This window comes from Corvus moneduloides, chromosome 17 (genome assembly GCF_009650955.1).
Source record: "Corvus moneduloides isolate bCorMon1 chromosome 17, bCorMon1.pri, whole genome shotgun sequence".
In the NCBI taxonomy this organism is placed as follows: domain Eukaryota; kingdom Metazoa; phylum Chordata; class Aves; order Passeriformes; family Corvidae; genus Corvus; species Corvus moneduloides.
Window position 1 is genome coordinate 2,684,414 of NC_045492.1, and position 23,785 is coordinate 2,708,198.

Genomic DNA, 23,785 nt, shown 5'->3' on the forward strand with positions numbered 1-23,785 from the left:
CTGCTGCCAGCTCAGCTGGGCACTGCCAGATCCCAGCCCAGGGCAGGCTCGGGAGCCAAATCACAACTGCCCCTCCCAGGGCAGGGGGAGCAGAGCCTGTCCCTGTTCCCATGGGGACCCATCCTCCAAACGCCCAATTATTGACCTGATTCTCAAACCCCGCTGCTGCCCCTGGCCAAAGCCATGACTTGCTGTGATCACGGGGCAGCAGAAGTGGCTCCAGCCCCATGCAGGGGCAGCTGCTGGGCCCAGGGCCACAATCCTGCCCCTGGGAATGACATCCAAGGGATCCCAGGATGTGCTGGAGCCACGGCAGGACCGTGGGCCATCAGTAAGGGACGAGCTGTGCCAGGGCACAACCAGGGGGGTTACAGAGGCCACCCGGGGCAGCCACAGAGGCAGAGCTGCAGCAGGCACTGGTTTGGGACTCCTGAGCTGGCTCCCCAGCTCCATGTGGGGTTCACTCCTCGGTTTTGGGTTTCTTCACCACCCGATTAATGTTTGCAGCAGCCTGGAGACCAAAATCCTCAGGTGAAGCCACAGCGTGTGCAGGGGGCATCCCCGGGGGCACAGGGCCGGCAGTGGCAGCCAGCTGTGCCAGCACATGGGGCTGCAGTGACAGCCAGCTGTGCCAGCACCCTGCAGGCTGCTCTGTGCTCATATTAAAAAAACACTTATAAAAAGCTCAGGAAACAACACATTGAACTATAAACTCAAAGACATCCAACAGCACTGAAGATAGGGCTGAACTCCAGCTCTGCCTGCACTGCTCCCAGGCTTTGCCCACAGCATCACCACCACAGGGGAGGCAATTTTTGTCCCTAAAAGTCCCCTGGCCAAGGCCAAAGCCACGGTGTGGCAGAGTTCCCCAAAAACCTCTGAGCACTGCTGAAAACCTCTGCCCCTTCCCAGAGAGAAGGGGGAGCTGGAGGATGAATATAGTCTTTTTATTGACTACTTTTGAGTAGAACAAACTAAATACATCTGTAACAGTTTGGGTTCCTTTATACAGGACATTAAATAAGTTATGCACAGGAATGAAGTAACAAATTTCTATTACAGAATTAAATGTCAAAAAAAAAAAAAATAGAAACCTCAACCCAATGTCTCCCACACCCCAAGTTCACATTTATCATTCCATGTTTAAAAAAAAAAAAAACAACCCAACAACAAGAAAAAAAAGAAGCAATCATTCTAATCATGACTGTTAGTATTTCATTCATTTACACCGGGGTTAATTTTAATACACGGCCATCAACGTCGCATGAGAATTATGGAAGACAATCTATTTACAAGCAAGTCCTTCCAGCCCTGCTCTGCTTCCCCTTCCCACCCCACCTTGCCACTGTCACCAAGGACCCACAGCACGAGGAGGGGCTGCAGGTGAGGAGGGGACGTCATAAGCATGTGGGATTGACCTGAGGCTGCTCCAAATGTGTCCCTGTCCCCTTAGGGCAGGAAATCCCTTCTTAAGGCCCTGGGGTGAACACCCCTAGGACGGGCTGCTGCAGGTCAGGGTGGCTCCAGTGCCACCCCCACTGGGAGCTGCCTCAAGCTGGGCTCCAGCACCGATTCCTAGGGACACAGGGGACACATCCCCAGGGCCACTGGAGCTGTCTGCAACACCAGGAGACCTCGTGGCTTTTTAATAAAACCTTGCAGACAGGGAATCACCAGCTCTATCCCACAACAGCAGCTTCCCAAGGAGCCTTCCCAAGGGGCCAGGGCTGGAGCAGCAGGTCCCCTGCTCACCCCCAGCAGCGCCGTGACGACTCGTTACAGCTCCGTTATTCCAACTGAAAAAGTGATCAAAAATAATTTGGGAATTACTCACCTCACTGGGCTGCAGCCCAGCATCACACACACACAGTCAGGGAAACACAGCTCTGCTGAAGAGATGGATTTCTAGAGCTCCTGTGTGTGGCTGTGGGAGTTGGGAGCAGCTCCTGGAGGGCACGTCCCCCCCGTCCCAGGGGCTGTGCCACTGCCACCCTCTGTGCCACAGCCCTGCTGCAGGGCGGTGCTGATCACAGCCTGCACTGCCCTGAGTCCCTGCAGTCCCTCCTTCCACAGCACAGCAGGGGCTCTGCTGTGGATGGATCTCCCCAGGCTGTGCCCACAGCCCCACGGAACCTCGCTCCGAGCCGGTGTCTTTGGGACAATCTCTGAAGGTGGAGGCACAGCCCTGGGCACCTCTGGCTGCAGCACCCCTGGGGCTGGGGTAAGGATGGACACAGGACACCCAGTGCTGCCTTTCTTTTACCGCTTTGGCCAATGTGTGTGGAGAGCGCCGGCTGTAAATAACCCCTCGCATCAGTGAGGGTCCCTGGGCTCAAAAACAACAGCAGCAACTCCCAAACCAGCAGCTTCCAGGCAGTGAAAAAACCAAACACTTTCTGCACAGCAAAACAACAGCCCCCAGGTGGAAAGGGCACCTGCACCCAGCCCAGCTCTGCTCTGCACGTGTTCCCCCGCACAGGCCCCACCCAGGAAACACCAACTGTCTGTCTCACCACAGAGCAGGATGAAATCCAGGCCATCCAGCAGTACCTCCCTGCCACTGCCACTTGTCTTAGAGCAGACAAATCCTCTCCTCCCTCTCTGCAACCCTCAGCTGCCAGCCTGGAGGCAGAAGTGGGCTCAGCTTTTGCCATTGCACAGAGGATGAAATGCTCCTGCTGGGAAATTGGCTCTGGTCTGTTCACAGCAACAGCCAGCTGGGCACGGCCACCTGAGGCACAGCTGTCTGGGATGAATCAAAACCCGATGGATGTTATGGAGAAAAGGTGGCTGAAGGAGGCAGTGGTGGCTCTGACACCCTGGGGAGCGAGCCTGAGCATGCCACAAGGACAGGGCTCCCTGCTTGGGCACCACACTCTCAGCATCTCCAGCATGTGCCAGTGCCCTTCCCTGAATCCAGGTCCCCTGAGCAGGTGCCCAGTGTCCCCCAGGCCCTGACGACGCTCTGGTGTCCCCCTGAGAGGAGCAGAGAGATGCTGCAAGTGAGGCTCACCCCAGTTCACGAGCCATAAAGGAAAAGGCAGGACGAGAGGGCAAAGCTGGAGTGTCGGCGCTCCGAGGAGGCAGCATGATTGTGACAAATATGCCAAGTGATAACAGTTGCTGTGGGGCGTTTTTCAGCTTAAAAAAACCCAGGGAACTCATCCAGGGGAATGAAGCAAACCCTCCCTCCTAGAGTCCGTTCGTGTCTATGGCTGTCACGGATGCCGGGGTGGAGGAGCGCGAGGTGGTCGCCGAGGTCTTCTCGAGGGCCGGACTGGGGATGCCATCGAGGCTCTTGGCTGCTGCTGCCACCCGGCCCGTGGGCAGGGCCAGGGGCTTGCTCTGGCCGTGCAGGCCTTGCCCACAGATGCGGTGGTGCCTCTCCCAGTCCTTGTGCTGGCAGAAGGAGCCGCAGTACCGGGCGATGTTGCAGCCGCTGCACGTCTCGCTGGCCTTGCGGCCGCAGTTCCAGCAGCTCTGCAAGACCAAAGACACCGCGCTTGAAAGAGGTTTAGTTTTCCTAAGAGCTGCAGGATGGTGCTGACTCAGCTCTGGAGGGGACTGTTCATCCCCTCAGGCCCAGATTTGGGAATATTAAAATGAGCAATCCATTAATTCCTGCTCTTTCCCAGCTCTTTGCCAACGGTTCTAACCCCCACTGCTCTTTGCCCACAGCCGCTGTCACACTGCTCCAGGCACATCCTCTCCCCTAGACCCACCCGAATGAAGAGGAAACAGCAGGCATGGACTGAAAAACACGCTGCAGATGCTGCTATTGGGCCTTTTTATTTCCTGTTTTAAGCAGCTCTGTTTTGGTCTCGCTCCCAGCCAAGCACTCTCTGCGGGGATCACGGCGCGCTGCACAGGCACCATTTGCTCCGCACCCTGCCTCGCTGCACAAGAGGTTGGAGCAGGCCAATTTGGAAAAGCAAATGCTCATTTGAAAGCCTCCCAGCCAGGTGGAAGCACTGCCAGAGCCCGAGCTTCAATCTGGAAGCGGAGCAAAGCCCCTCTGGCCGCTGGGAGAGGTGTCAGCTGGTGGCTCCCGGCGTGCCACCGCTTCCCTCGGAGCGCGGGGCAAGGGGCCAGCGCCGGAGCGGCGGCTGCAGCTGCTCCGGGGAGGGGAAGGAGCGGCGGAGCAGCTTCCCTGCAGCTGGACCAGGGCGTAGCAAACACACACTGGGGAGGGCAAGCTCAGCTGTGGGAACGCAGCCTCTGTCAGAGCTGGCCTTTGTGGGGACACGGCTGCTGTGAGTGCCAGCAAAGAGCTGTGGGAGCAGGGTGGTGGGAGATGCTGGCTGTACCAGGCAGCCCTGTTGTGGGGAAGGGCAGTCAGATTCCCACTGCCAGGCTCAGCACTGGAGCCACCAGCTCATGGTGATGGTTTATGGGCTGGCAGTGAAGCACCCGACTGGTTCACTTTGGAGTGAGCGGCTCCAGAGCCTGTGTGTCCCCAAGGCTCCTCCACCTTCCAGGGGAAGCAGGACTTGTGACCAAAAAGCCCCTACACCAAAGGCCGTGGTAGTTCTTGGAAAACTGGGTCACTGCTTCACAGCTATTTACACTTCAAGTGTTTTTCAACTGTGTTGCAAAGGTTACAAGATGGGCCAGAACACAGGACAGCTTTTAGACAAGGGCTCTGGGGCTTACACAGAGGGTGCTCAGCAGCTCCCAAAGTCCCAGAGTGCTCCTCAGCACAGCTGGAGGAGGAGGACATTCCTCTGCTATTCCCCTATGGAGAAATCACTACTTGCCTCATTCCTTCCATGGCTTCCTGAGCAGTTCCACCCACTCCCATCATGTGTTTATTGACTGGTGTGTTCAACCCTCAGCAATTTAATGGGGAATTGCAGTATGGACATCATTCTCTGGAATGACACCTAATTATTCCATGGTTCCAGCCATGGAACCTTCCTGAGGCCCAGCTGAGCTGAAACCCACCAGCAGGAGGGGATGGACCTGCTGCCCCCACATCCCAGCAGACATGAACAGCACGGTCCCATCAGATTTCTGCTCCACAGACACAAACCCTCTGCTCTTGCACGTGTAGAGAAGTTAAAACACAGAGTAAAGCCCACATGGATGGGATGTGGTAGTGCAGGAATGAACCATGTGACTCCCCTTACCCAAAATCCCAAAAGCTCTACCAAGTGAGCTTCCTGTTAAGCAACAGGGAGGGTAATTGATGACTGAAGAGTAGAAAGAGATTCTCTGAGACACCCATTCAGCACCTGTCACTGGCTACGACAAACCAAGAGCCATCCCTCCTTTTCCAACATGCAAGTGTGGTACAGACCACCAGGAACGTGCAAGAGCTTCTCCTGCAGCTCAGCTTCTGCCCTGCCCTATTTTCAAGCCCACAAACGGCAATTCCTTTTCTGCAAACATCAAGTACCCCACCATAATTTCTGAGCTAAACTGCTGCATGCACCAGCATCCTTTTCTTGCTTCTACACCTCTTTCAACCCCACAGAATCCCTGCTCATTACACTGGGTGCAGCTCAGGGTGCCCAGTGGTTGCACACACGTGTCCACAGACATTGTTTAGGGAGAATTCCCTGCCAGCAAAACCTAGAAAGGATGTTTTATGATGTTGGTGCATTGCTTTAGTTGTTGGTTGGAGAGAGACTTCCAAAAGGAAAATGTGTTGAACACTGGATGGAGTTTGGAGCACCCTGGTCTAGTGGAAGGTGTCCCTGCCCATGGCAGGGGCTTGGAATGAGATGATCTTTGAGGTCTCTTCCAACCCAACCCATTGTGTGAGATCTATGATTCTATGAAAGGGGGTGGGGGACCTGCAGGCTTGACCTGGAGACTCTGTGAGCCTTGGAAAGCCCTTTCCCAGGTTGTCCCCTGGCACCTCACCTCGGTGGACTCCTCCTGCTCGTTTATGACGAGGAAGGCATCCTCGGTGGCCTGGCGCTTGGCATCAGCGATGGTCTGCTCCATGCGCGCCCGCTCCGACGCAATCATCTCGAACGCCTTCTGCTCCGCCTCGGCCACCGCCTTCTGCACCTCCGACATGGCCTGGCGCTTCACCTCGTTCACAGCTTCTTCTGGAAGGAAAGAGCAGCCTCACCCACCCGTCCTGGGAGCAGGGGGAGCCTTCCACAGAAACACAGTTCCAGCAGCGCGTTCCCAGAACCAGCACCCCGACCACTCCCGGGAGTGCCGAGGCCAGGCTCAGTCCCACGGGATCCCCGCTGGCATCACAGAGGAGCAGAGCCCTTTGGAAAAGGCAGGGTGGGGATGTTGGCAGCCAGATGTGCACATCCTAGGGTGTTCCTGCAGCTGGGCTCCTGCTGTTTCTGCACAGCAAATCCGCAGCATCTGTGTTTACCCCGAGCGATCCGGCAGGAGCCCCGCCGGGGTCACCGCAAACACTCACCGGCTTTCTTCCAAATCTCCTCAGTGACGTAGCCCGTCCCCGACCTGCTGCTGAACTCCCGCAGGGAATCTGCTGGAATAAGGGACACAGGGAAAGGTTGGCAAAGCCTCATCCCACTCAACTGCCACTCATGTACCCAGTGGTACCTCAGGAGGTCACGGGGCAGGGCAGGATTGACCAGCTAAAACTCAAAGCAGAGGATCCCTATGGCTAAAGCCATTCCTCAAACACTCAGATGATAAATGACAACATTCAATTAGCACCTTGCATAATTTATGACACTGTATAACCTATCTCCTGGTACTCTAAGGCAACAGGCAATGCTTATAGATGTATGTTATCCAACTCCTGCACTGTCCAGAGGCTGTGAGCATCAATCTGTAGACCAGCAGTTTACATTAAGCACAGCACTTCCCAGTCCCAGGGCAATTCAAAGGCTTGAACAGAACAAACTGTCCTCCCAGACACCTGGAGGTGCTGCTTGATGCTTAACTGCACCTTCTCACAGGAGCAACAGAGATGAAAATTATCCCTAGGTCCCACAAGGGGAGAAAGCAACAGCGTTCCAAAGTTATATAACATTTTTTAATTACATCACCTTTAACAACATGGGGCTGGAAGTGTATTAGTCATGATATATTAAATATAGAAGGGCTAAAAGCTGGCTGTGCCCCCCAGACCATCACACACACACCCACTGCTCCTCAGGCTTTGTGGCAACTGGAGCCAGGGGCACTTGGATTCCTTGCAGGAGGATTCCCTCTATATTTTGTTTACAAACAAGTAGAATATACATCAAATTGACATTTTTTCTTGCTAGAAGAAATCCATTTTTATTACTGAATAATCGGAGGGTTTTTTTTCCCCAGAACTTGATTTGCAGCAGATTTGTTTGGATGGAAATCAGAATTGCATTTAAATAAATCAGCATTTTAGACTTGTTTTTTGTATGGGGTCAAACCCTTGCGTACTGGAGGGGGAAACTATAGTCTGCTTTGATAAAGTTGACTCATGATACAAAAAACAGAATTAGTAACACAGGTAGCTATTACACTTACAAAAGCCTTTGGTATTTTTAGAATAAATAGACCTTGACATTTAAAATCCTTCAGGCAAGAGGGACTGGAAGGGGGAGAGTGGTGGAGACAAACACCTCTCTCCTGCCTTTTCACCCCCAGATTTATCAACTTCGGGCAGCAGAGACAAGGAAGAGGCCCTTCCACCATGAGCAAAGGTGCCTTTAGCTATTGCCAACAGCTGCTTCCCTGCATTCCCTCTCTTCAAAGCCTCGAGAAAAACACTTAAGCAGCGCCCAACCAAACTTATCCCACAGCTGGCATAATTAATCCTCTCTCTCTGCCTGGCAGAGCCGTGGCAGGCAGCCCCCTCCTCACCGCTGCCCACGGAGTCGGCGCTGGCGGGGCTGTGCTGGCGGCTGAGCAGCTCCGCGCCCGCCTTGCGCGGCTCGGCCGTCTCGGAGCAGCGCCGCTTCCAGTAGTTGAGCTCCTCCCTGTCGGCCTCCTGGCAGCGCCGCAGCACCGCCATGGAGCGCCGCGTCTTCTCCACCATCTCCATGATGCAGTTCAGGGCCTGCGGGAGGAAACGGTCCTCAGTCAGCCGTGAGGAACCATCCCAGGGTGATTTCGCAGGATTTGGGATGGCGCCATGGCCCAAGGTGGGGGTCACACACAAGAGGTGGCTAAATGCCTCCAGGCCATGCTCCTAAAAGTGGAGAGGAAAACCCCACCACTTTCCTATGGGATTAGGGTTGGTTATGATCCTGGTGCCAGCGCTCCACAGTCACAGCCTCACTCCAAATATTCAGCTACAGGGCCTTTGCTCCACCCGAACCCCATCCCCTCCAAAAACCCATTAGCTTTAGACCATGAGGTCCCTCTGCATTTATGATCAAAGCCGAATTTTAATCCCATCTCTTGGAAGGAAGCAGCAGTGAAGTGCCTGGATGAGCCGCCTCGCTCAGAAGGAAAAAGCTCAGCATAAAATCTGCCAGAAGCACCAGGTCTTGCTGTTGGTGCCTTTTTTGGTCCATAAAAGGCTGGCACCTCAGGAAAAAAAAAACAAACTTAAAATACAGTAATGATAGGTTTACTAATTTTCTGAGTCCATATCCTGACTGCACTTAGCACATCTGTGCACTTGTGCTGGCCAGGGCTGCGGCAGAAAAGACCCCCGTGGGGATAAAGCTTGCTCAGCCAGCCATGGCAGCACCTGGCCACATGCTCTGCAGGAGAAGCTCCCCAGCTCCAGACACTTCATCCACACCGATTTTAGTTTCCACTGGCCATGGGCAGAGGAAACCTGCCAGGAAAGTGCTACAGCTCCTCTCAGCCCTCCCCACCATCCACCTGCTTGTTCCTCCACCAGCCACCAGGAGAGCCTGGATACGGTACCAACAACAAGGAAATCACCAACTGGAGCTGGTGGAACACTGGGCTGCTGCTTTCCACAGAGCTTCCCACACACCCTGCCATTCCTTACGTGATCAAGATGCTTCCACTCATCCGCCCACTCCCTCTCTGTTAGGCGGTGATCCACCAGCTCGTCCTGGTAGCCTCCATTCAATCCTGCAACAAGCCACGGCCACAGAGGGATTAGATGGACCAATGGAGAGAGAAGCGGCCCCAAAACAAGAATAAAGAGCTTTTTTCCAGCTCCACATAGCTCGGATTTTAAAACACATCTCAAGGTGGCAGCTCTACAGGGGCAACTCCACGCTGGTGCTTTTTTATCCCTGTCTGGGAAGTGCTACAATCCACTTGTGGCTCCAGCTCTGACCTGCTTGTGGAGCTGGTTCTCCTGTTATAAACTCACAGCAGCTCAGAGCCTGTGATTCACGCTGTCCTGTTGGAAACGCATCATGCACCTCCCACACATCCCTTGGAGAAACAGGGCAGGGGGTCAATCTCTACTCTCCTGCTTTGGAGATCTTGGAAAAGTTGATTTCTATTTCCCTGCCCTCTCTTCCTGCCTGCTGGGTTGGCTACACTCAACTCACACATCAAGTCCTTCCTCCTCATCCTCAGTGACTCCAGCCTTCACACAGGGAAATACAAACTCTCAATCTTCCAGTTTGTCACTTCCCACGGGCAGTTGTTTCCTCTGAACTCCCTGCAAAGACTCTGCTGTGAGGACATGCCCAGCATCCCACATCTCTGGGTACAAGTGGCCAAGTAGAGACCAACACCAAAGCTCAACCCTCCAGGCTTTCTCACCAAGCCCGCCGTGCCTGTCCCGGATCTCTCTGTGCTCCAACATCTTGCTGGGGTCCCTGTAGAGGTGGGAGGTGGCAATATCTTCCAAGGTGTAGTGCTGGAGGGGCGGTGGGGTGGGGTGGAACTGCCCGCTGGGGTTCATCAGGGGGATGGTGAGGGCAGGGCTGTGCCGGGGCGCGGGGCTGATGGTGCAAACCCTCTTGGCCGGAGGCTCTGTCGGCAGCGGCTCCCTCTCAAAGCTGCTGTCTTCCCTCCTGCAACCACACCAGCAGAGACAGGCATTCCTTAGCATCCCATAAACGTACTCAACGATGCAGATTTGGAATCAGCAGGGTTTGGGCAGCAGTGATTTTACCGGGGGTAAATGCAGAGCTCAAACAAATGCGCTCAATTTGTGAGGCGATGCACAAAGTGACCCCGTCAAAGGAAAGGGTTCAGGATGCCTGAGTGTTGTGATTCATCTCTCTGAGCATGACCAAATTAAAATTTCACAGTTTTTATAAATTTGAGGCATGCTCCACATAATTGCATAACAACTTTTATCTTGGAATAAAACGTGGTGAAAATGAAGCACATCCTTCCCAGCCCTGCCAATGCCTCCGTTCATTGCCTTGGAGGTGGGAAACTGCTCAGCTCTCTGGCTCAGGCTTTTCAGTGCTACCCAAAAGTCCCTCTGGGACAGAACCTGCCTGAAAGAGGAACCCAACCTGAATTCACAGTGCAGCAGGAGCAGTCATTGCAGTCTTAGAACAGCCAGAACAGTTGTTGGGAGTGATAAGATCCTGGATGCTGCTTAAAGCTTTGTCAGCAGCAAAGATAAAACAAAAGTCACGACTTCAACAACTGAGCAGAGTGACAAAAGCTGGTTTTCACCTGTCTGGACTGTGCCTCTTGCCGTTGCCATTGACCTCGATGAGCAGCTCGGAGGAGTCAGCGGGAGATGTGGTGTTGGTGTTGAGCAGGATGTGCTCGTGCTGTGCCAGGTACTGGGAGGGCGTTTGCTTGGCAGCACGGGCACAGTGCAGCAGCTCCCGCTGCAGCAGTGGGAGGTTGGCCTGGAAAACAAGCACAGGGCTGGATTACAGCAGGGCAGGGGTTTCCAGCTGTTCCAAAAGGTTTGGTCTTCATTAATACCCCAGAGCAATAACACCTGTGGCCCATGACCCCCGCTCAGGATCCTCCAGCTCCTGGTATCTGCACTGTCAGATTTACCTGTATTTTCCCAGGAGCCTGATGTTGGTGGACCCAAAATCCAAGTGTTACAGGAAGCACTGTGTGCTTCCAGCATCTAGTTACCCAGAGAAATTGTGGAATCCCCATCCCTGGAAGTGCTCAAGGCCAGATTGGACACGGCTTGGAGCAACCTGGTCTAGTGGAAGGTGTCCCTACCCATGGCAGGGGGTTGGAATGAGATGAGCTTTAAGATCCCTTCCAACCCAAACCATTCTGAGATTCTGTGATTTAACCATCCCAGACAGACTCTGTGTGCCAGCACTTCAAACATTCTAGATCTGAACATTTGCAAATAAGATTATAGGCTCAGAAGCTGCCACATGGAGCTTGGTTTGCCTCCTTTATCTCCAGCACACAAGCAGACATATGTGGCACACGGCACAACGTCAGCCAGTCCCACACGGCCACCGCTACGCTCTCTGCAGTCTGTCTTGGACTCCAGCAGAATTGCTGTGGTGCTTGCAAGGAGAGCTTTCCCAGCAATGTCACACTGCCAAGAGGCACAGGCAGGCACACAGAGTGTCAGCAAGCCCCAGCAGCTCCCCGTCACCTTCAGGAAGGGGATCACAAATGGCCGGAGCGGGAAGTTGGTCGCCTCTTGCAGCTTGCAGTGAAATTCCTCGATTGTCACCGTTGAGTTCTGAGAAAAGAAATTAAGAAATGGAATGGCAATTTGTTCTTATTTTTAGACATGTGGGAAATGGCTCCAAACGAACAGAACTGGGAGGGAGACAGCATCTGCCACTCCAGGACTGACAGTGTTTGCATTGGATCCTGCTGAATGCAGCCAGGAAGGCTCAGGCCAGCAGGGTAGGAATGCTGCACTAGGGGAGGGGTGGGAACTGCCTGGCCCAGCACCCTCCCAGCTCCAGGGTGGGAGGCAGAGGCTGACTCCAGGGCAGCAGGACCCAGCTGGCATCTACTGCATGCTGGGGCAGGCTGTGGAGAGTCAGACTTCAATCCCAGCTGCTCAGAACTGCACACCTTCCTCTCCTTCCTCCCTTTCAATTCTCCTCATCTAACCTATCCGTGGAGTCTCATCAGCCTTCTGCTCACCATGGTCCTCTCCTGGTCCAGCCCTGCATCCCCTGGGGCTGCTCAGGCTGGGGAACCCCAGCACAGGTAGCATTTGATAACCTGCACGTACAAAACTCATCTCTTGCAGCAATTACCACAAGCCAGGCTGCGAATGACAGGTAGAGGGACCTGGACAACTTCTCATTCCCTCCCCAAAAGGGTAAGCTAAGGTACTACCCTACATCCATGCAATTAAATATGCTACAGAAAAGCAGCAGCAGCACTTTGCATTGAGTCCTTGAGCCCTGGGAGTGACCCTGAGGACATGGACAGACTCAGGTTTGCTGCCAACCTTGGAAGCAGAAATGCTCCAGGCTGCTGCAGTCTAGCTCCCTTCAGTGCCTGCTGAGCCTCAAAAGAAATGCGCCAAAAAGCAGAGATCAGTGCAGGAGCCCCACTGGGTGCCCCACGGGACCACAGTTGGCCAGGGCTCCAGGGCCTCAGTCCAAAGTCACAGAATGGTTTGGGTTGGAGGGACCTTAAAGCCCATCCAGTGCCACCCCCTGCCATAGGCAGGGACACCTCCCACTGTCCCAGGCTGCTCCAAGCCCCATTCAACCCGGTCTTGGACACTGCCAGGGATCCAGGGGCAGCCACAGCTTCTCTGGGCACCCTGTGCCAGGGCCTCCCCACCCTCACAGGGAAGGATTTCTTCCTAATATGCAATCCAAACCTCCTCTTTCTCAGTTTAAAGCCATTCCCTCTTGTCCTGTCACTCCATGCCTTTGTAAAGCATGTGGAGTATCATGTCTAATGCACTGGACAGCATTTCTCCCAGTTATTCTGTGTAACTGCAAACACTGGATACAATTCTGCAGCAAGACCCGTCCATTTGGGTTTGAAGGGTGTTCTCATGGCAGGGGTTAGGAATGAGATGATCTTTAAGGTCCTTCCAAATCAAACCATTCTGTGATTCTGTGATTTACAGAAAAGCTTTGCCCAATTCCTTCCAGGTTTCTTTAAGTTTAGCTGCACACAAACTCGTGCCTAAGCCACTGGACCAACAGCTTTTTGAAACACAGCAAAGGCACGGAAAAAGAAGTCACTGAGTTGCCCATGAAGCACAAACATAACAGAACCTTGCTCAGCTACCAGCTCTGCTTGCAAAGACACAGACAGACAACACTGTGTGTCAGGACCTGGGAAAAGCGAGGCAGCCCAGGATGGTGCAGGACTTACCACCAGTGCCAGGACAAGGGTCCGGACCTTCTCCCCGATCTCCGGTGAAATGTCATTCCCAAACTGCTGCAGGGTGGTGAGGAAGCGCTTCAGCTTGCTGAGCTGCCGGGCTCCACACGTGGCTGGGAGCTGCTGGTTGGTCAGTGAGGAGGAGGAGGACGAGGAAGGGCCGTTGCTGAATCTCTGGGGTGGGGATGGGGCCCCGTTCAGCGTCGGGGGGGAATGGTTTATTCCGTTGGGCACTGCAAAGGGGAGACAGAAGCGATGCTGAGCACCACATGGGCACATCCCTGTGGTCTGGTGCTTGAGTGGGTCCAGCCTCCAGCCAGGAGGCTGCTGCTGCTGAGGGGCAGCTCAGGTGGCTCCACCTCGCCCGAGGAGGGCCGACAGATCCTGTCCTGCGCCTGCCATCCCTCCCTGGGGATTTACAGGGAGTTTCGCAAACACAGTTGTTTTTTCCAGCTTGGTCCCATCTGCAACTTTGCCTCCTGTCAGTGGTGAGCATGTCAAAACAGACTGAAGGGCTGGAAGTTTGGGAACTCGGCAAGGGATTAGGATAAATTGTTGACATCCCCACGCTGTGGTTGCACAATGTCGAGCCTTGTCTGATGAGCAGCTGTGCACTGGGGGCCCAGCTTGGTATAAACCCAGAATTTCAGACTGAAAAGCACACAACTGGAAATAAGAGTCAGAGCTGATCCACTGGGCTTATCCTTAAAAACCCAGTCCTGAATCCCTTATGGTTTAAAGTGCTGACAAGGGGGCCACAAGGTATAAAAACCATTTCAAATGATGGTGTTCAGAGAAGCCCTGAAACCACCCAGCAGAGCTGCCCCTTGCCTGTGGGAGGAGCAGAAACTTGCGAAAAAAGATGCCAAAATTTCTGCTGCAGCTTCATGAGGATCATACCAAATCCTGATGAATCCAGTGAGGGGTTTTTCAGAGAAGACAGGAGGTACATGAACAGTTAAACCACTCTGGGGCATGCCAGGGTCGGAGGCTGGAAAGGCTCCACACACCTGGACCTTCGTGGTGAGCACAGGAGGGAAACTTAACCAGAGTCAGTTAAGATGCAAGGAAAGATAAGGCTACAAGAGACCATCAAAGGTGGTTCCTGCTAACCAGGAGGTGAAAGCCCTCACAGACAGACAGAAGATGAGATGAAGGTGAAGGCCAGCACTGAGAGGATGAAGGTGCAAAGCCAATGTGAGCTCATGCCTTTTGTTATGGAACGAAGCAACCTGAAGAACTCCTGTCCCCACTCCCAAAGCAGCAAAGCAACAGGGACGGCAGGACGCACCCACAGGTACAGCTCACACACCGGAGCTGTGTGAAAGGCAAGGCCTCTGGTAATTACTCATAAAGGCATTTATTTCACTATAAAAGGGTTATAAATAGGGGCGAAGCTGCCAAGAGAAGCTCCTCTCAAAAAGCAAAGGCTGTGCAGCTCCGTGCTCTCCGGCAGCCACAACTGAGGCGCTTTCCCCCTTCTCTATTTCACTTCCTCTTATTCTTTCAGATGAAAGCCTGGGAGAGCAAGGGGCTCTATTTATACCTCAGGACAAAGAGGGGCTGTGAGACACCCCTGGGACTGAGGAGGACGCTCGGGAAAGGCTGCCAAGCAGGGAGCAGAGGATGCTGGTGGACAGGGGGATGCCACGGAAGCGGAGCAGGGTCGGGTGGGGGCTGCCGTTAGACACGGCCCCGTAACCGCGCTCTGTGTTTTTGGGCTCACCCCTCCTGACCCTCTGCCAACGGCACCACCGCAGGGCGGCTGGCAGTTATCTGATCCTGCACGTCACCAGGATCTGCTCCACCACAGACCACACAGCCGGGCCGGCACCTCGACTTCCAGGTGAGAGCACAGCGCTGGAGCAAGTCAGGCAGTGTACCAAGACCAGGGGGATTGCCAGTTTGGGGGCAGCAGGATGATAAAATTCCTGGGAACAAAGTCATCATCTAAGGCTACTCTTAAATTCTGCCTTAGGTCCTACATAGTCAAAGATTTCGCTGCTTCTCCAACCCTGCATTAGTGATCCATAGGCAGGCATGGCTTTGTTCCAACTGCTCCAGCTCAGCTGCCCAAGCCATGGCCTTTCACAGGGCAGGTCACACACCCACCGAGTGACCAAGAGCCTCTGGTGCAACTGAGAAAGGAAAAGGCAAGAATGAACTTCACCACAGGTTGCATCTCTCATCTGTCTTGGAAAGAGGCAATTAAGTCATCTGCAATCAGCAGATTCAGACTTCTTGGCCCTTAACAGCATGCCAAGCATCCTCATTGGAAAAATTAATTTCTGTCACTTTGCTAATGGTCTTTTTCTGCCTGAGCAAAAGGAGAGCCATTAAAAACGCCTGAGCACATAAAGATGGGGACAATGTGTCTGGCGGGATAACCCGGTGATTAGTGCTGCTGCCAGCACCACGCAGCACATCAGAGTGTGTCCTCCAGGAGCTGGAAATCTCCGAATCCCACTGCCAGCATGGAACTCTGAGATAGCCCAGGCACTGTTATGGACAGCACAGCAACGCAGAACCAGCTAGGGAACACTCTGTGCAGGGAAAAGGGGTGAGGAGAGCGTGGAAAATATGTACATGCCATGTGTGGGGGTCAGATAACTCCATGCCCAACAAAGTAAAGCAGCTTTGCTCCGGAACAATGCCTTTAAAAAGACATTAAATAGCTTAAATGTTGGCTAAAGAAGGAAAGAAAAAGACCCTTTCTAGGCTGTAAGAAAAGGCTGAAGGTCCTTTCCATCCATGCAGTCACCTCTGAGCAACGCTCAGCTGGAAGAAGTGGGTGCAAGGCTGTGCTACAGCTGGGCAGGATCAAGACTGACTGAGGCTTAATAGGAAAGATTATAAAGAGAAGCTGGAGAGAAGAGAATCTGGATGGACAGCAAGGAATTTTCAAGGCTGGGAAATTAAAAAAAAAAGAAAAACTTTCTAATCTCAGCCGCAGGAATGCTGTCTGCAAAGTGAGATACAGCAGAGTGGGAATTAACTCCTCCAAAAGATAGAGCGGAAAGCCCAGCTCTTGCCTTGCTTGAAGCTGGCCTGATAAAAGATTCAATTTCTTAAGGAGTTTAGGGTGGAAATCAAGGCTGCACCTGCAAAGGGAAGGACTCAAGGCAGCACCAGGAGCAAGGTAGGAGCAGGCAGGGGGGATTACACAGCCTGTTCTATGTCCTGCACGCATTACAGAACTGCAGGAAAGCCCCAGGCCCCCCTCCCTCACAGCCAGGCAGCACCACCCGCCATGCCCTGGCTGAGACAGCCCTGGTGAGTTCTCTGAGCAGAGCCTTCCCTCCTGGCTAGAGCTGGTCCCAGGAAAAGCAGCATTACTGGGCTCTTACGTGCAGTCGGAGTGAAGGACACGGGCCGGGGGCCGCCGGGGTTGACGGGGGGCAGCGGTGGCATGTTGGGAGGAGAGGACCTGGACTGTATCTTCACTTCCACGGGCGATCCGGGCATCACTGGAACCCTCTTCTCACCAGCAACTGTACCAAGAGAAGGTGGCAAGGCTCAGTGACAGTCACTGACACGCATTTCCCGCCCAGCACGCCAGGAACAGTTGTGAGGGTGAAGATAAGAGCTGGGGGAAGTCACGCAAGGCTCCCACGCCGCTCTGCACGGCCCCGAGCTGGGGACAGGCACGCAGGGTCATGCTCGTGGTGTCTGTGCTCACCACCCCAGCCTCCTGCCTCCATCTCCTCACCCCTCATGCCTGAAGATGCTGTTCAAAGTATTTCTCTCAGTTTCCTTTGTCCCCATTTCAGATCTCTCTGATACTCCCCAGATGTGCCCACACACACCTCGCTGAGCCTTTCCAGAGGAATCACAGCCTCTGGAAGCCATGCAAAGGGGAACCTGGATTTGTGCTGTGCCAGACGTGACTGGAATGGTGGGCCTGGGGCTGCAGAGATGAGTTGATATCAGCTACTCACAGCCCCTCTCCTGTGTGCAGTCTCTACTGTCTAATCTACCACCAGCTCAAACTGCAGCTTCCTTCCCAGCTCAGGGGAAGTGTGACCACACTCCCAGCTCCAGTGGCTGGGATCAGATTCACAAGACAAAAAAGAGGAGACGTGCTCATGTAATAGGGGGACGCTTTTTTTTTTTAAGTGGGATGTTTTGGGGTATTTTTGATTTTTAAAATGCAGACAACTCAGCAGACGAAGCCTAAGGATCTCCAAAGCACAGCTCCCATGGGAGCCAATCCCATTCCAGGGGTGCTCTGTATTGCACTGCCAGCATCTCCAGTGTCCATGACCCCAAACAAATCACCCTCTGAGATGATGGTCCCCACTCCCTGCTCTTCAAGCTGCCCCTCCTCTCGCTCAATTAACTCACTAATGAGATGTGAGCAGCTTGTCCCACCCAGGAACATGGCCGGGTCCCCATCACGTCCAGCTGCACCCCAGCTCAGGCTGTGAGGGAGCTCAACTCAACTTCCACCTCTCTCCAGTCATGCAAGCTGGGCTTGGGACCATTACCATCTAATTTGTTATCCACAGCTCTTACCAGTACCTGTCAGCTGCAAGAAACTCAGCTTTTGAGCCAGGGCAAAGTGATTAAATGCTGCATTCCCATAGAGCACTGAATAGGTGGCAAACTTCTGCACTGAAATACAACACCAACCTGCTACTTCTCGACTCCCAACAACAAAAACGCTGCTTTCGAGAGCAGGGAAGACACAAACTGGCACCTGAGCCCTCGTGCTGCTGCCTGGGATCTGCTCTGTCAGCCCCAGCACCTGCTCTGCCACCGAGCTGCCTCATTTATTTTCCTTATGGCAAGTCATGGGGAATGCCAGCGAGGTAACAAATGAACTTCATTATTCCCAGCATTTCTTTCTGCTGTTTGCAGGAAGGGAAAGCAGGGATGACACACACTGAAAATCCATGTTTTCCTGCCCTGTCAGTGCAGGTGGAGTAACTTGAGTTGGAATCACTACAAAATCCACGTCCCAGAACATTTGTGTCTTCATTTATCTAAGCCTGCTTTCAAGAAAAGGAAAAAATTCTAGGCTTTGCTTTCATGAAGTGGGGAGATACTGAAGCCAAGGGAAACTACTATTAATTTTAACATATAATAACTACATTAATCCCATATTGCAAACTACTAGACATGTGGTCCAACTTCCATACAATTGAACCCTGATGTGCAGACTCTCCCTGCCATTTCCATGCACGAATATGATGTTGAGATGAATAACCATGCATTGATGTAGGAATATAACATCATTTATACATGCAGGCACCTATTCCAGGCAGGTGAGTTTATCAGCAAGAGCAGGGAAAACCCCCTGACTTTCTTTCCTCTCCAAAGAAATGCAGCAAAACAGTGAGAGAGCTGATTTTGTGCACAAAGTTATGGGTATTTCTACCACAGAAAGTCTGGGTTCCCTCACCCAGGCAAGGAAGGGAAACATTGCTAAATGACCCAAATTTTTCTATCAAAACAGCACTAATTGTGCCTCTCCAGCACTTGGTGTCAGCTGTGTGATGACCATCCAGGCACCCACTGTCACCACCTGCCTCCTCTTCCTCTCCCTCTTCCCATGAAACCCCCTTTCCCAGGTGTACATGGCCAACCTGGTACTGCCATACTCTGGAGAGCACAAAATCCTTGAGTTTTCTCCAATTCCTTCCTAAAATGTTCCTAGGGCACATTAAGAAAGCAGAACTAATTTGGTTAATTTACAGGGAGGAAGATAAATTTCACATGGAATTTATAACCCCAAAATAAAACCAGCTACTGTGTGAGACACCAAAACTGAAGCCCACAAGAAGCCAACACCTTCTTTTCCAAGCCCACTCCAACAGACAAGAAGCAAACGGGATTGTTAAATTTAAAAGCTTCCTGCTAATGACCTGGGGCATCTATAAATGGAGATAAAAACCATCTTTCTGAAGCTCTTCATTTTTAGCCTAAACACATCCATTTAATGAGAATCATGTGAGCAAACCAGGCTGTGACCAAGGGCTTGAGTCAGCCTTGAGTTGACCTGGGGCTAAAACTGAGCCAGTGAGCTGCTCCCTGGAGAAAGGCTGCCTTCCTAGTCTCATTCTTTCACTTCCACCACTTGGAAATATTTACTGGCTCCCCAAGAGCAGCTTTTCAGCGCTGCCTCCAGATGTGCAGGGAGGGTGCAGAGATGCTCCTTGAAACGTGTACAAGTCACTCAGCTGTATCACTCACCTAAAGAGTCAAATGCCATCACATATTTTGGATGATAGTCTAACAAGAATAATTGTTGTCAATGACTGAATGCTCCAAGTACCAGAGCAAGAGACCTGTCCAGACTGGAAACATTGAACTGTTTTCCTTCCGAAATTCCTCCTTGCAAGCTTTACCTGGATTAGAAACCCAAATGCTGTTGCTACTTCTCAAGCAGTGCCTGCAGGAGCAGGCCAGACATGTTTATGGCATGACACTTTGGCTGCCAAGCTGCCAAATGTCCAAACTTTGCAGTGACATGTGCTCAGCTTTGCACCAGGACCTGCCCAGGGTAACCAGGGAAGGAGGCGGCAGCGACGTGGACACCTGGGCGGGAGAGCTGCCTCCCCGGCCTCAGACACACTGGAATTTCACATGGGAAGACGACTCGGAGAGAGCAAAACCCAATGAGATGCTGTTTTAGTCTTGGCTCCATGCAAGAATTCCATCTCCTCCCAACAGTGGCGGGCTGTGCAGCACAGATTTCGCAGCGCTGAGTTACAGATCTCAGACGCTCGAGCTGCCGGCTGGGCACGGGCAGCTGCAGGCACAGACCAGGCTGTGCTCCTGCCCTATATATTCATGTGTCCCATTTAAGGAGCCCAGGTGTGCAAGAGACTAGAAAGCCCAGAGCTGTGAGTACACCTGGAGCCCTGCCTCCCTCCCTCCCCGACACGCTGCAAGGCCCTGGGTTCATCTGTCTCTGCTCTGGCTGTCGGTGTGCACCAGATTTCCTTCGCTGCTCCAGTTCCCATCCTGGCGTAACAAATTAAAAAGGAACATATGTCAGGATTAAGTGCAGCTGATGACTTTCCTTTCTGGAGAGGAGAAAGAGCAAAGTGAGACGACGGGACAAGATGGCAAGAGAAAATCTGGGGTCTCGACAGATCCTCAGAAAAGTCCCACTCCTACATTCCCAGCTCTCCAGCACCACAGCACATTTCAGAGGGGGCAGTTTCAACACCAACTCGAGACAGATTTTATCCTGTTTATGTTCTTTAAAGAAGTCTTCCACCTATGGTGTTTAGTACAGAGAGTGTGTTGCTGGGACAGGTAGCCCCTGATGAATGGCCAGCATTTACTTGCACTATAAACTGCATAAAGAAGCTGCTTTATCAATCTCTTCATGCCTGTGGGCTTGAGAAAAGGGAAAAAAAAACAGCAACAAGTTAGGGAGTATCTCAAGTACACTGGAATTTAAATTAATCCTTAAATTCCTTTGGCAATTAGAGAAGTAAAAACAGGGCATGAGGAGAACAAAAAAGCAAGATAAGGAACTGGAGAAGAGTGACAGCGAGGCAGACAGACACAAATGGTCTCCTCCTCTTCCCAAAGTCCAAAATATAGTTCAAGGCAGTATCAGGAGGTGCTCCATTCTGCTCAAGATCTAGATTCCATGGCAGAGCCATGGATTTGCTGAGACCAAGGGAACAGAGGAAGAGCCACTGCTACAGTGCAGAAAACGTGGATGTTTTATCTGAATTTACACTGTAGTGTCTGCATGGGCACAATTTAATCCCTGAGCGAGCACATGGAGTACGTGCAGGTTTAAACCCTGCTATCAGCTCGAGACAGCAAAGCTTTCCTCCTCCCTCACGGGACATGGATTTAAAGCCTGTGGCTGGGTGTTTGGAGGGCTCCTACAGCAGGAACGTGGATATCTTCAAGCCATTCCTGATGCACGGGTAGGATTCCCCTCGATTCCCTGGCATGAGAGTTAAGGAGGAAGGATGAACCTGCCTGCCCTGGGAGTGACTCTGGAGCTCTCATTTGTAAATAAGCTGCAAAGAGTCAGAACCCCGTCTCCCCAATCCATGTGCCAGACTCGAGCTCTCCAGCTTTCTGCAGATGTTAAACCATGAAATATCTTGGAAGAAATAAGAGAAAAACCACGTGAGACAGCCCTGCAACACCAGCAGCTATGCCCAGGTAAGGGTTTCCTTTGCTCTTTGGCAGCTTGCAGGATGGAGAACAGGCTCAAAATCAGACTTTGTCAGCAAAGCTTTGACCACCAAGTGGTTACATTGCAAACCTGTAAATTAACAAAGATATTTTTTGAGCAAAAGGCTGTGTACAAGCGTTTGCCCAGTGCTTCAGTCTCAGGAGGGAAAGCATGTAATGGTTTCAGACAGAAAGAAGAGGCTTAATCAAAGCAGATGTTTCCAACTTTCATCTAGAAGAGGCAGAACATATTAATAACCTAAAAAGCCTCTCCTCACCTCAAAAAGTTAAAAGCCCCAAATTCATACCTGCCTCTTGAGAGCAAGAGACTGGAGAACTGCCCCAGTAACAGCAGCCAAGCTTCGCTCCAGCAGGAAAAATTCTTTGCTCACCCACGAGCCAGGTCTGAGCTTGTTCCGGAGCCAGTGGACAAACAGACACCCCAAAGGTGATCCAGCTATCCCAGAACATCCCCCAGAGCAAGGGAGATCAGCCACACTCCAGCCACACCTCTCCTTCCACTGGCCCTGACACCTCAGGTGAGCACTTGGACTAGAGGCATGAACTACAGATCACCTAAAAGTCAGCAAAATACCCCCTTCCTACAAACAGTCCTTGGAACTTCTTTCCCCACCGTTTACACGGATCAGAGTTCCTGGTTTAAGATAAAGCAGTGCCAAACTTGGCTAAATGGATAGAGAGGCCATTGGAAACAGGGAAACGAAGGAGGGACAGACCTTTAACAGCCCCTTCTGACCCACACAATTCTATAATTCTACAAGCAGCTCAATGTATCATCGTGGAGGACAGGCCAGGGAAATGCCCAAGCCCAGCCATGCCAGCCCCAGCGGCCCCAGAGAGGAGGATGTGCTGCAGTTGGCTCATCACAGGGTCCCTGTTGATCGTCTGAATGCAGACGAGAGGCAGCATCAGTGTAACCTGACCCGATAATGTAAATAGGGTGAAATGAAATATGGTTCGCCACCTCCCCAGCTTTGGCGAATGTTTATTTTGAATAACATGCTTATCTGCTCCAACTGCTCACCATCTGTTTTCAGTCTCCACCAAGCTAATATTTTTCACATTTAGGAACTGAGAAATGGGAAGAATTACATTTTAATTTTATTAACATCTTTCCTCTGCTCCAAGGTTGCCTTTCCCTCCCCTTGATGGCTCTAAGCCATCTGTAGAGCACCTTTGCAGTTCTCCAAGGCATGCAGATGAGAGGTGATCTACATGCAAAGCAAGAGCATCATTACTCAGGCTTCCAGAAGATGCCATTTACTGCTTCTCCACCGCAATTCCCTCCCTCACCTGCTTCCAGACAGCTTCCCCCAAGCTCAAACTCAAATCACATCGTCAAGGGAAAAGTAATATTTTATCTTTTTGCGGCATCGCTGCATCAAAAAGCGATGGAGGGGGAAGACTGAAGATAAGCATCAGGAACAAGGCAGCCAATACAGCAGCTTTCGGGAAAAAAAGGATGGTTGGGTCTGTCCCAATTTGGAGACGTTAGGAGGTTTGTAGTCAAGATGACTTCTCTATACAAATACCGACATTTATTTGCACGAGGGGTGGTTTCTAGAGGTCTTTCTTTGCTTGAGTCAACAGAAGGTCATTTACAACCAGAACTGCAGGACATGAGTGCGTGGCATAACCAGGTCACCAGCAAGGCCTGGTCACACAAGGTCCTTGTCCATCCTCCTCCCTCCAGGCCACGGAGCTGGCCAAGATGATACTACAGCATCTGTGGCAGTGGGTAACTCATGGCACTGCACAGATACTTCCTCCACTCCATGTGATCGGCCTATTTTTACCCCGTTTAGCTTGGGTTTATGGCACATGCCGGCTCCTGAGCTGTAAGATGCTGTGGGAGTGGAGAGGGCTCGGCACCTCGCAGGAGAGCCTTGCATCACACAGGAGGGAGCTGCTGAGCCTGGGATAGGCATTTTATAAATCAAAAATAAATGCGTGTATCTCCATTGCCATCTAGTCCTCTCCCACACACAGCTGTTTCACTTTAAATCTCAATTCAATGTGAAACTCAGATAGAAGAACTTGAAAGAGCAAAGTATGTTATCGTTTGCAAGCAGTCCAGAAAGCAGTTAATAAGGGAAATAAGATTAATAATTTATTCCTGAAGGCAGACTGCAGATCTTTATCCGTCTTGCCCTTCAGTGATTTTTATAAAATCCTGTTAATGTGCCTGGCTCTACAAACTCAGCGGTAGCACAGGTTGGATTTCGGAGCAGTTCCCACCCAGACAAGGCGGCTGCAGCTCCAGCTCTGCCTGTGCCATGGCCATGTCAGACCCATCAGCACAAACCTGCCTGCATGGCATTCCTGCCTCCTGAGCTCTGCCTTCCTCTGGGGCCATGGACTCAGGCCAGGACCAAACCCATGGATGCAGGATTCACCCCACAAACTATCACATCCAACACGCCCCAGAGCTGTTGGACCTCAAGCCCCCAAATTCTGGTCATCTTGCTTCTACAAGAACACAAACCAC

At 52.1% G+C, this 23,785-nt stretch overlaps 1 protein-coding gene across 7 annotated transcripts in view; it reads right to left on the bottom strand.

The window, feature by feature from the left end:
- Nucleotides 1–926: 926 nt before the first annotated feature.
- Nucleotides 927–23,785, bottom strand: part of CBFA2T2 (CBFA2/RUNX1 partner transcriptional co-repressor 2) — a 58,397-nt gene continuing 35,538 nt past the window's right edge. For 4 of the 7 annotated variants that reach the window (XM_032126776.1, XM_032126782.1, XM_032126780.1 and 1 more), the window contains 10 exons: nt 16,470–16,613; nt 13,114–13,355; nt 11,408–11,497; nt 10,498–10,679; nt 9,625–9,878; nt 8,891–8,976; nt 7,786–7,981; nt 6,392–6,463; nt 5,869–6,059; nt 927–3,480 (listed from right to left, as the gene is read on the bottom strand). In XM_032126776.1, coding sequence (XP_031982667.1) covers nt 3,193–3,480; nt 5,869–6,059; nt 6,392–6,463; nt 7,786–7,981; nt 8,891–8,976; nt 9,625–9,878; nt 10,498–10,679; nt 11,408–11,497; nt 13,114–13,355; nt 16,470–16,613 — 1,745 coding nt within the window. In that variant the 3' untranslated portion in view covers nt 927–3,192. The remainder of the gene's footprint in view (nt 3,481–5,868; nt 6,060–6,391; nt 6,464–7,785; nt 7,982–8,890; nt 8,977–9,624; nt 9,879–10,497; nt 10,680–11,407; nt 11,498–13,113; nt 13,356–16,469; nt 16,614–23,785) is intronic. The other 3 variants (XM_032126779.1, XM_032126778.1, XM_032126777.1) reach the window with 3 other exon arrangements.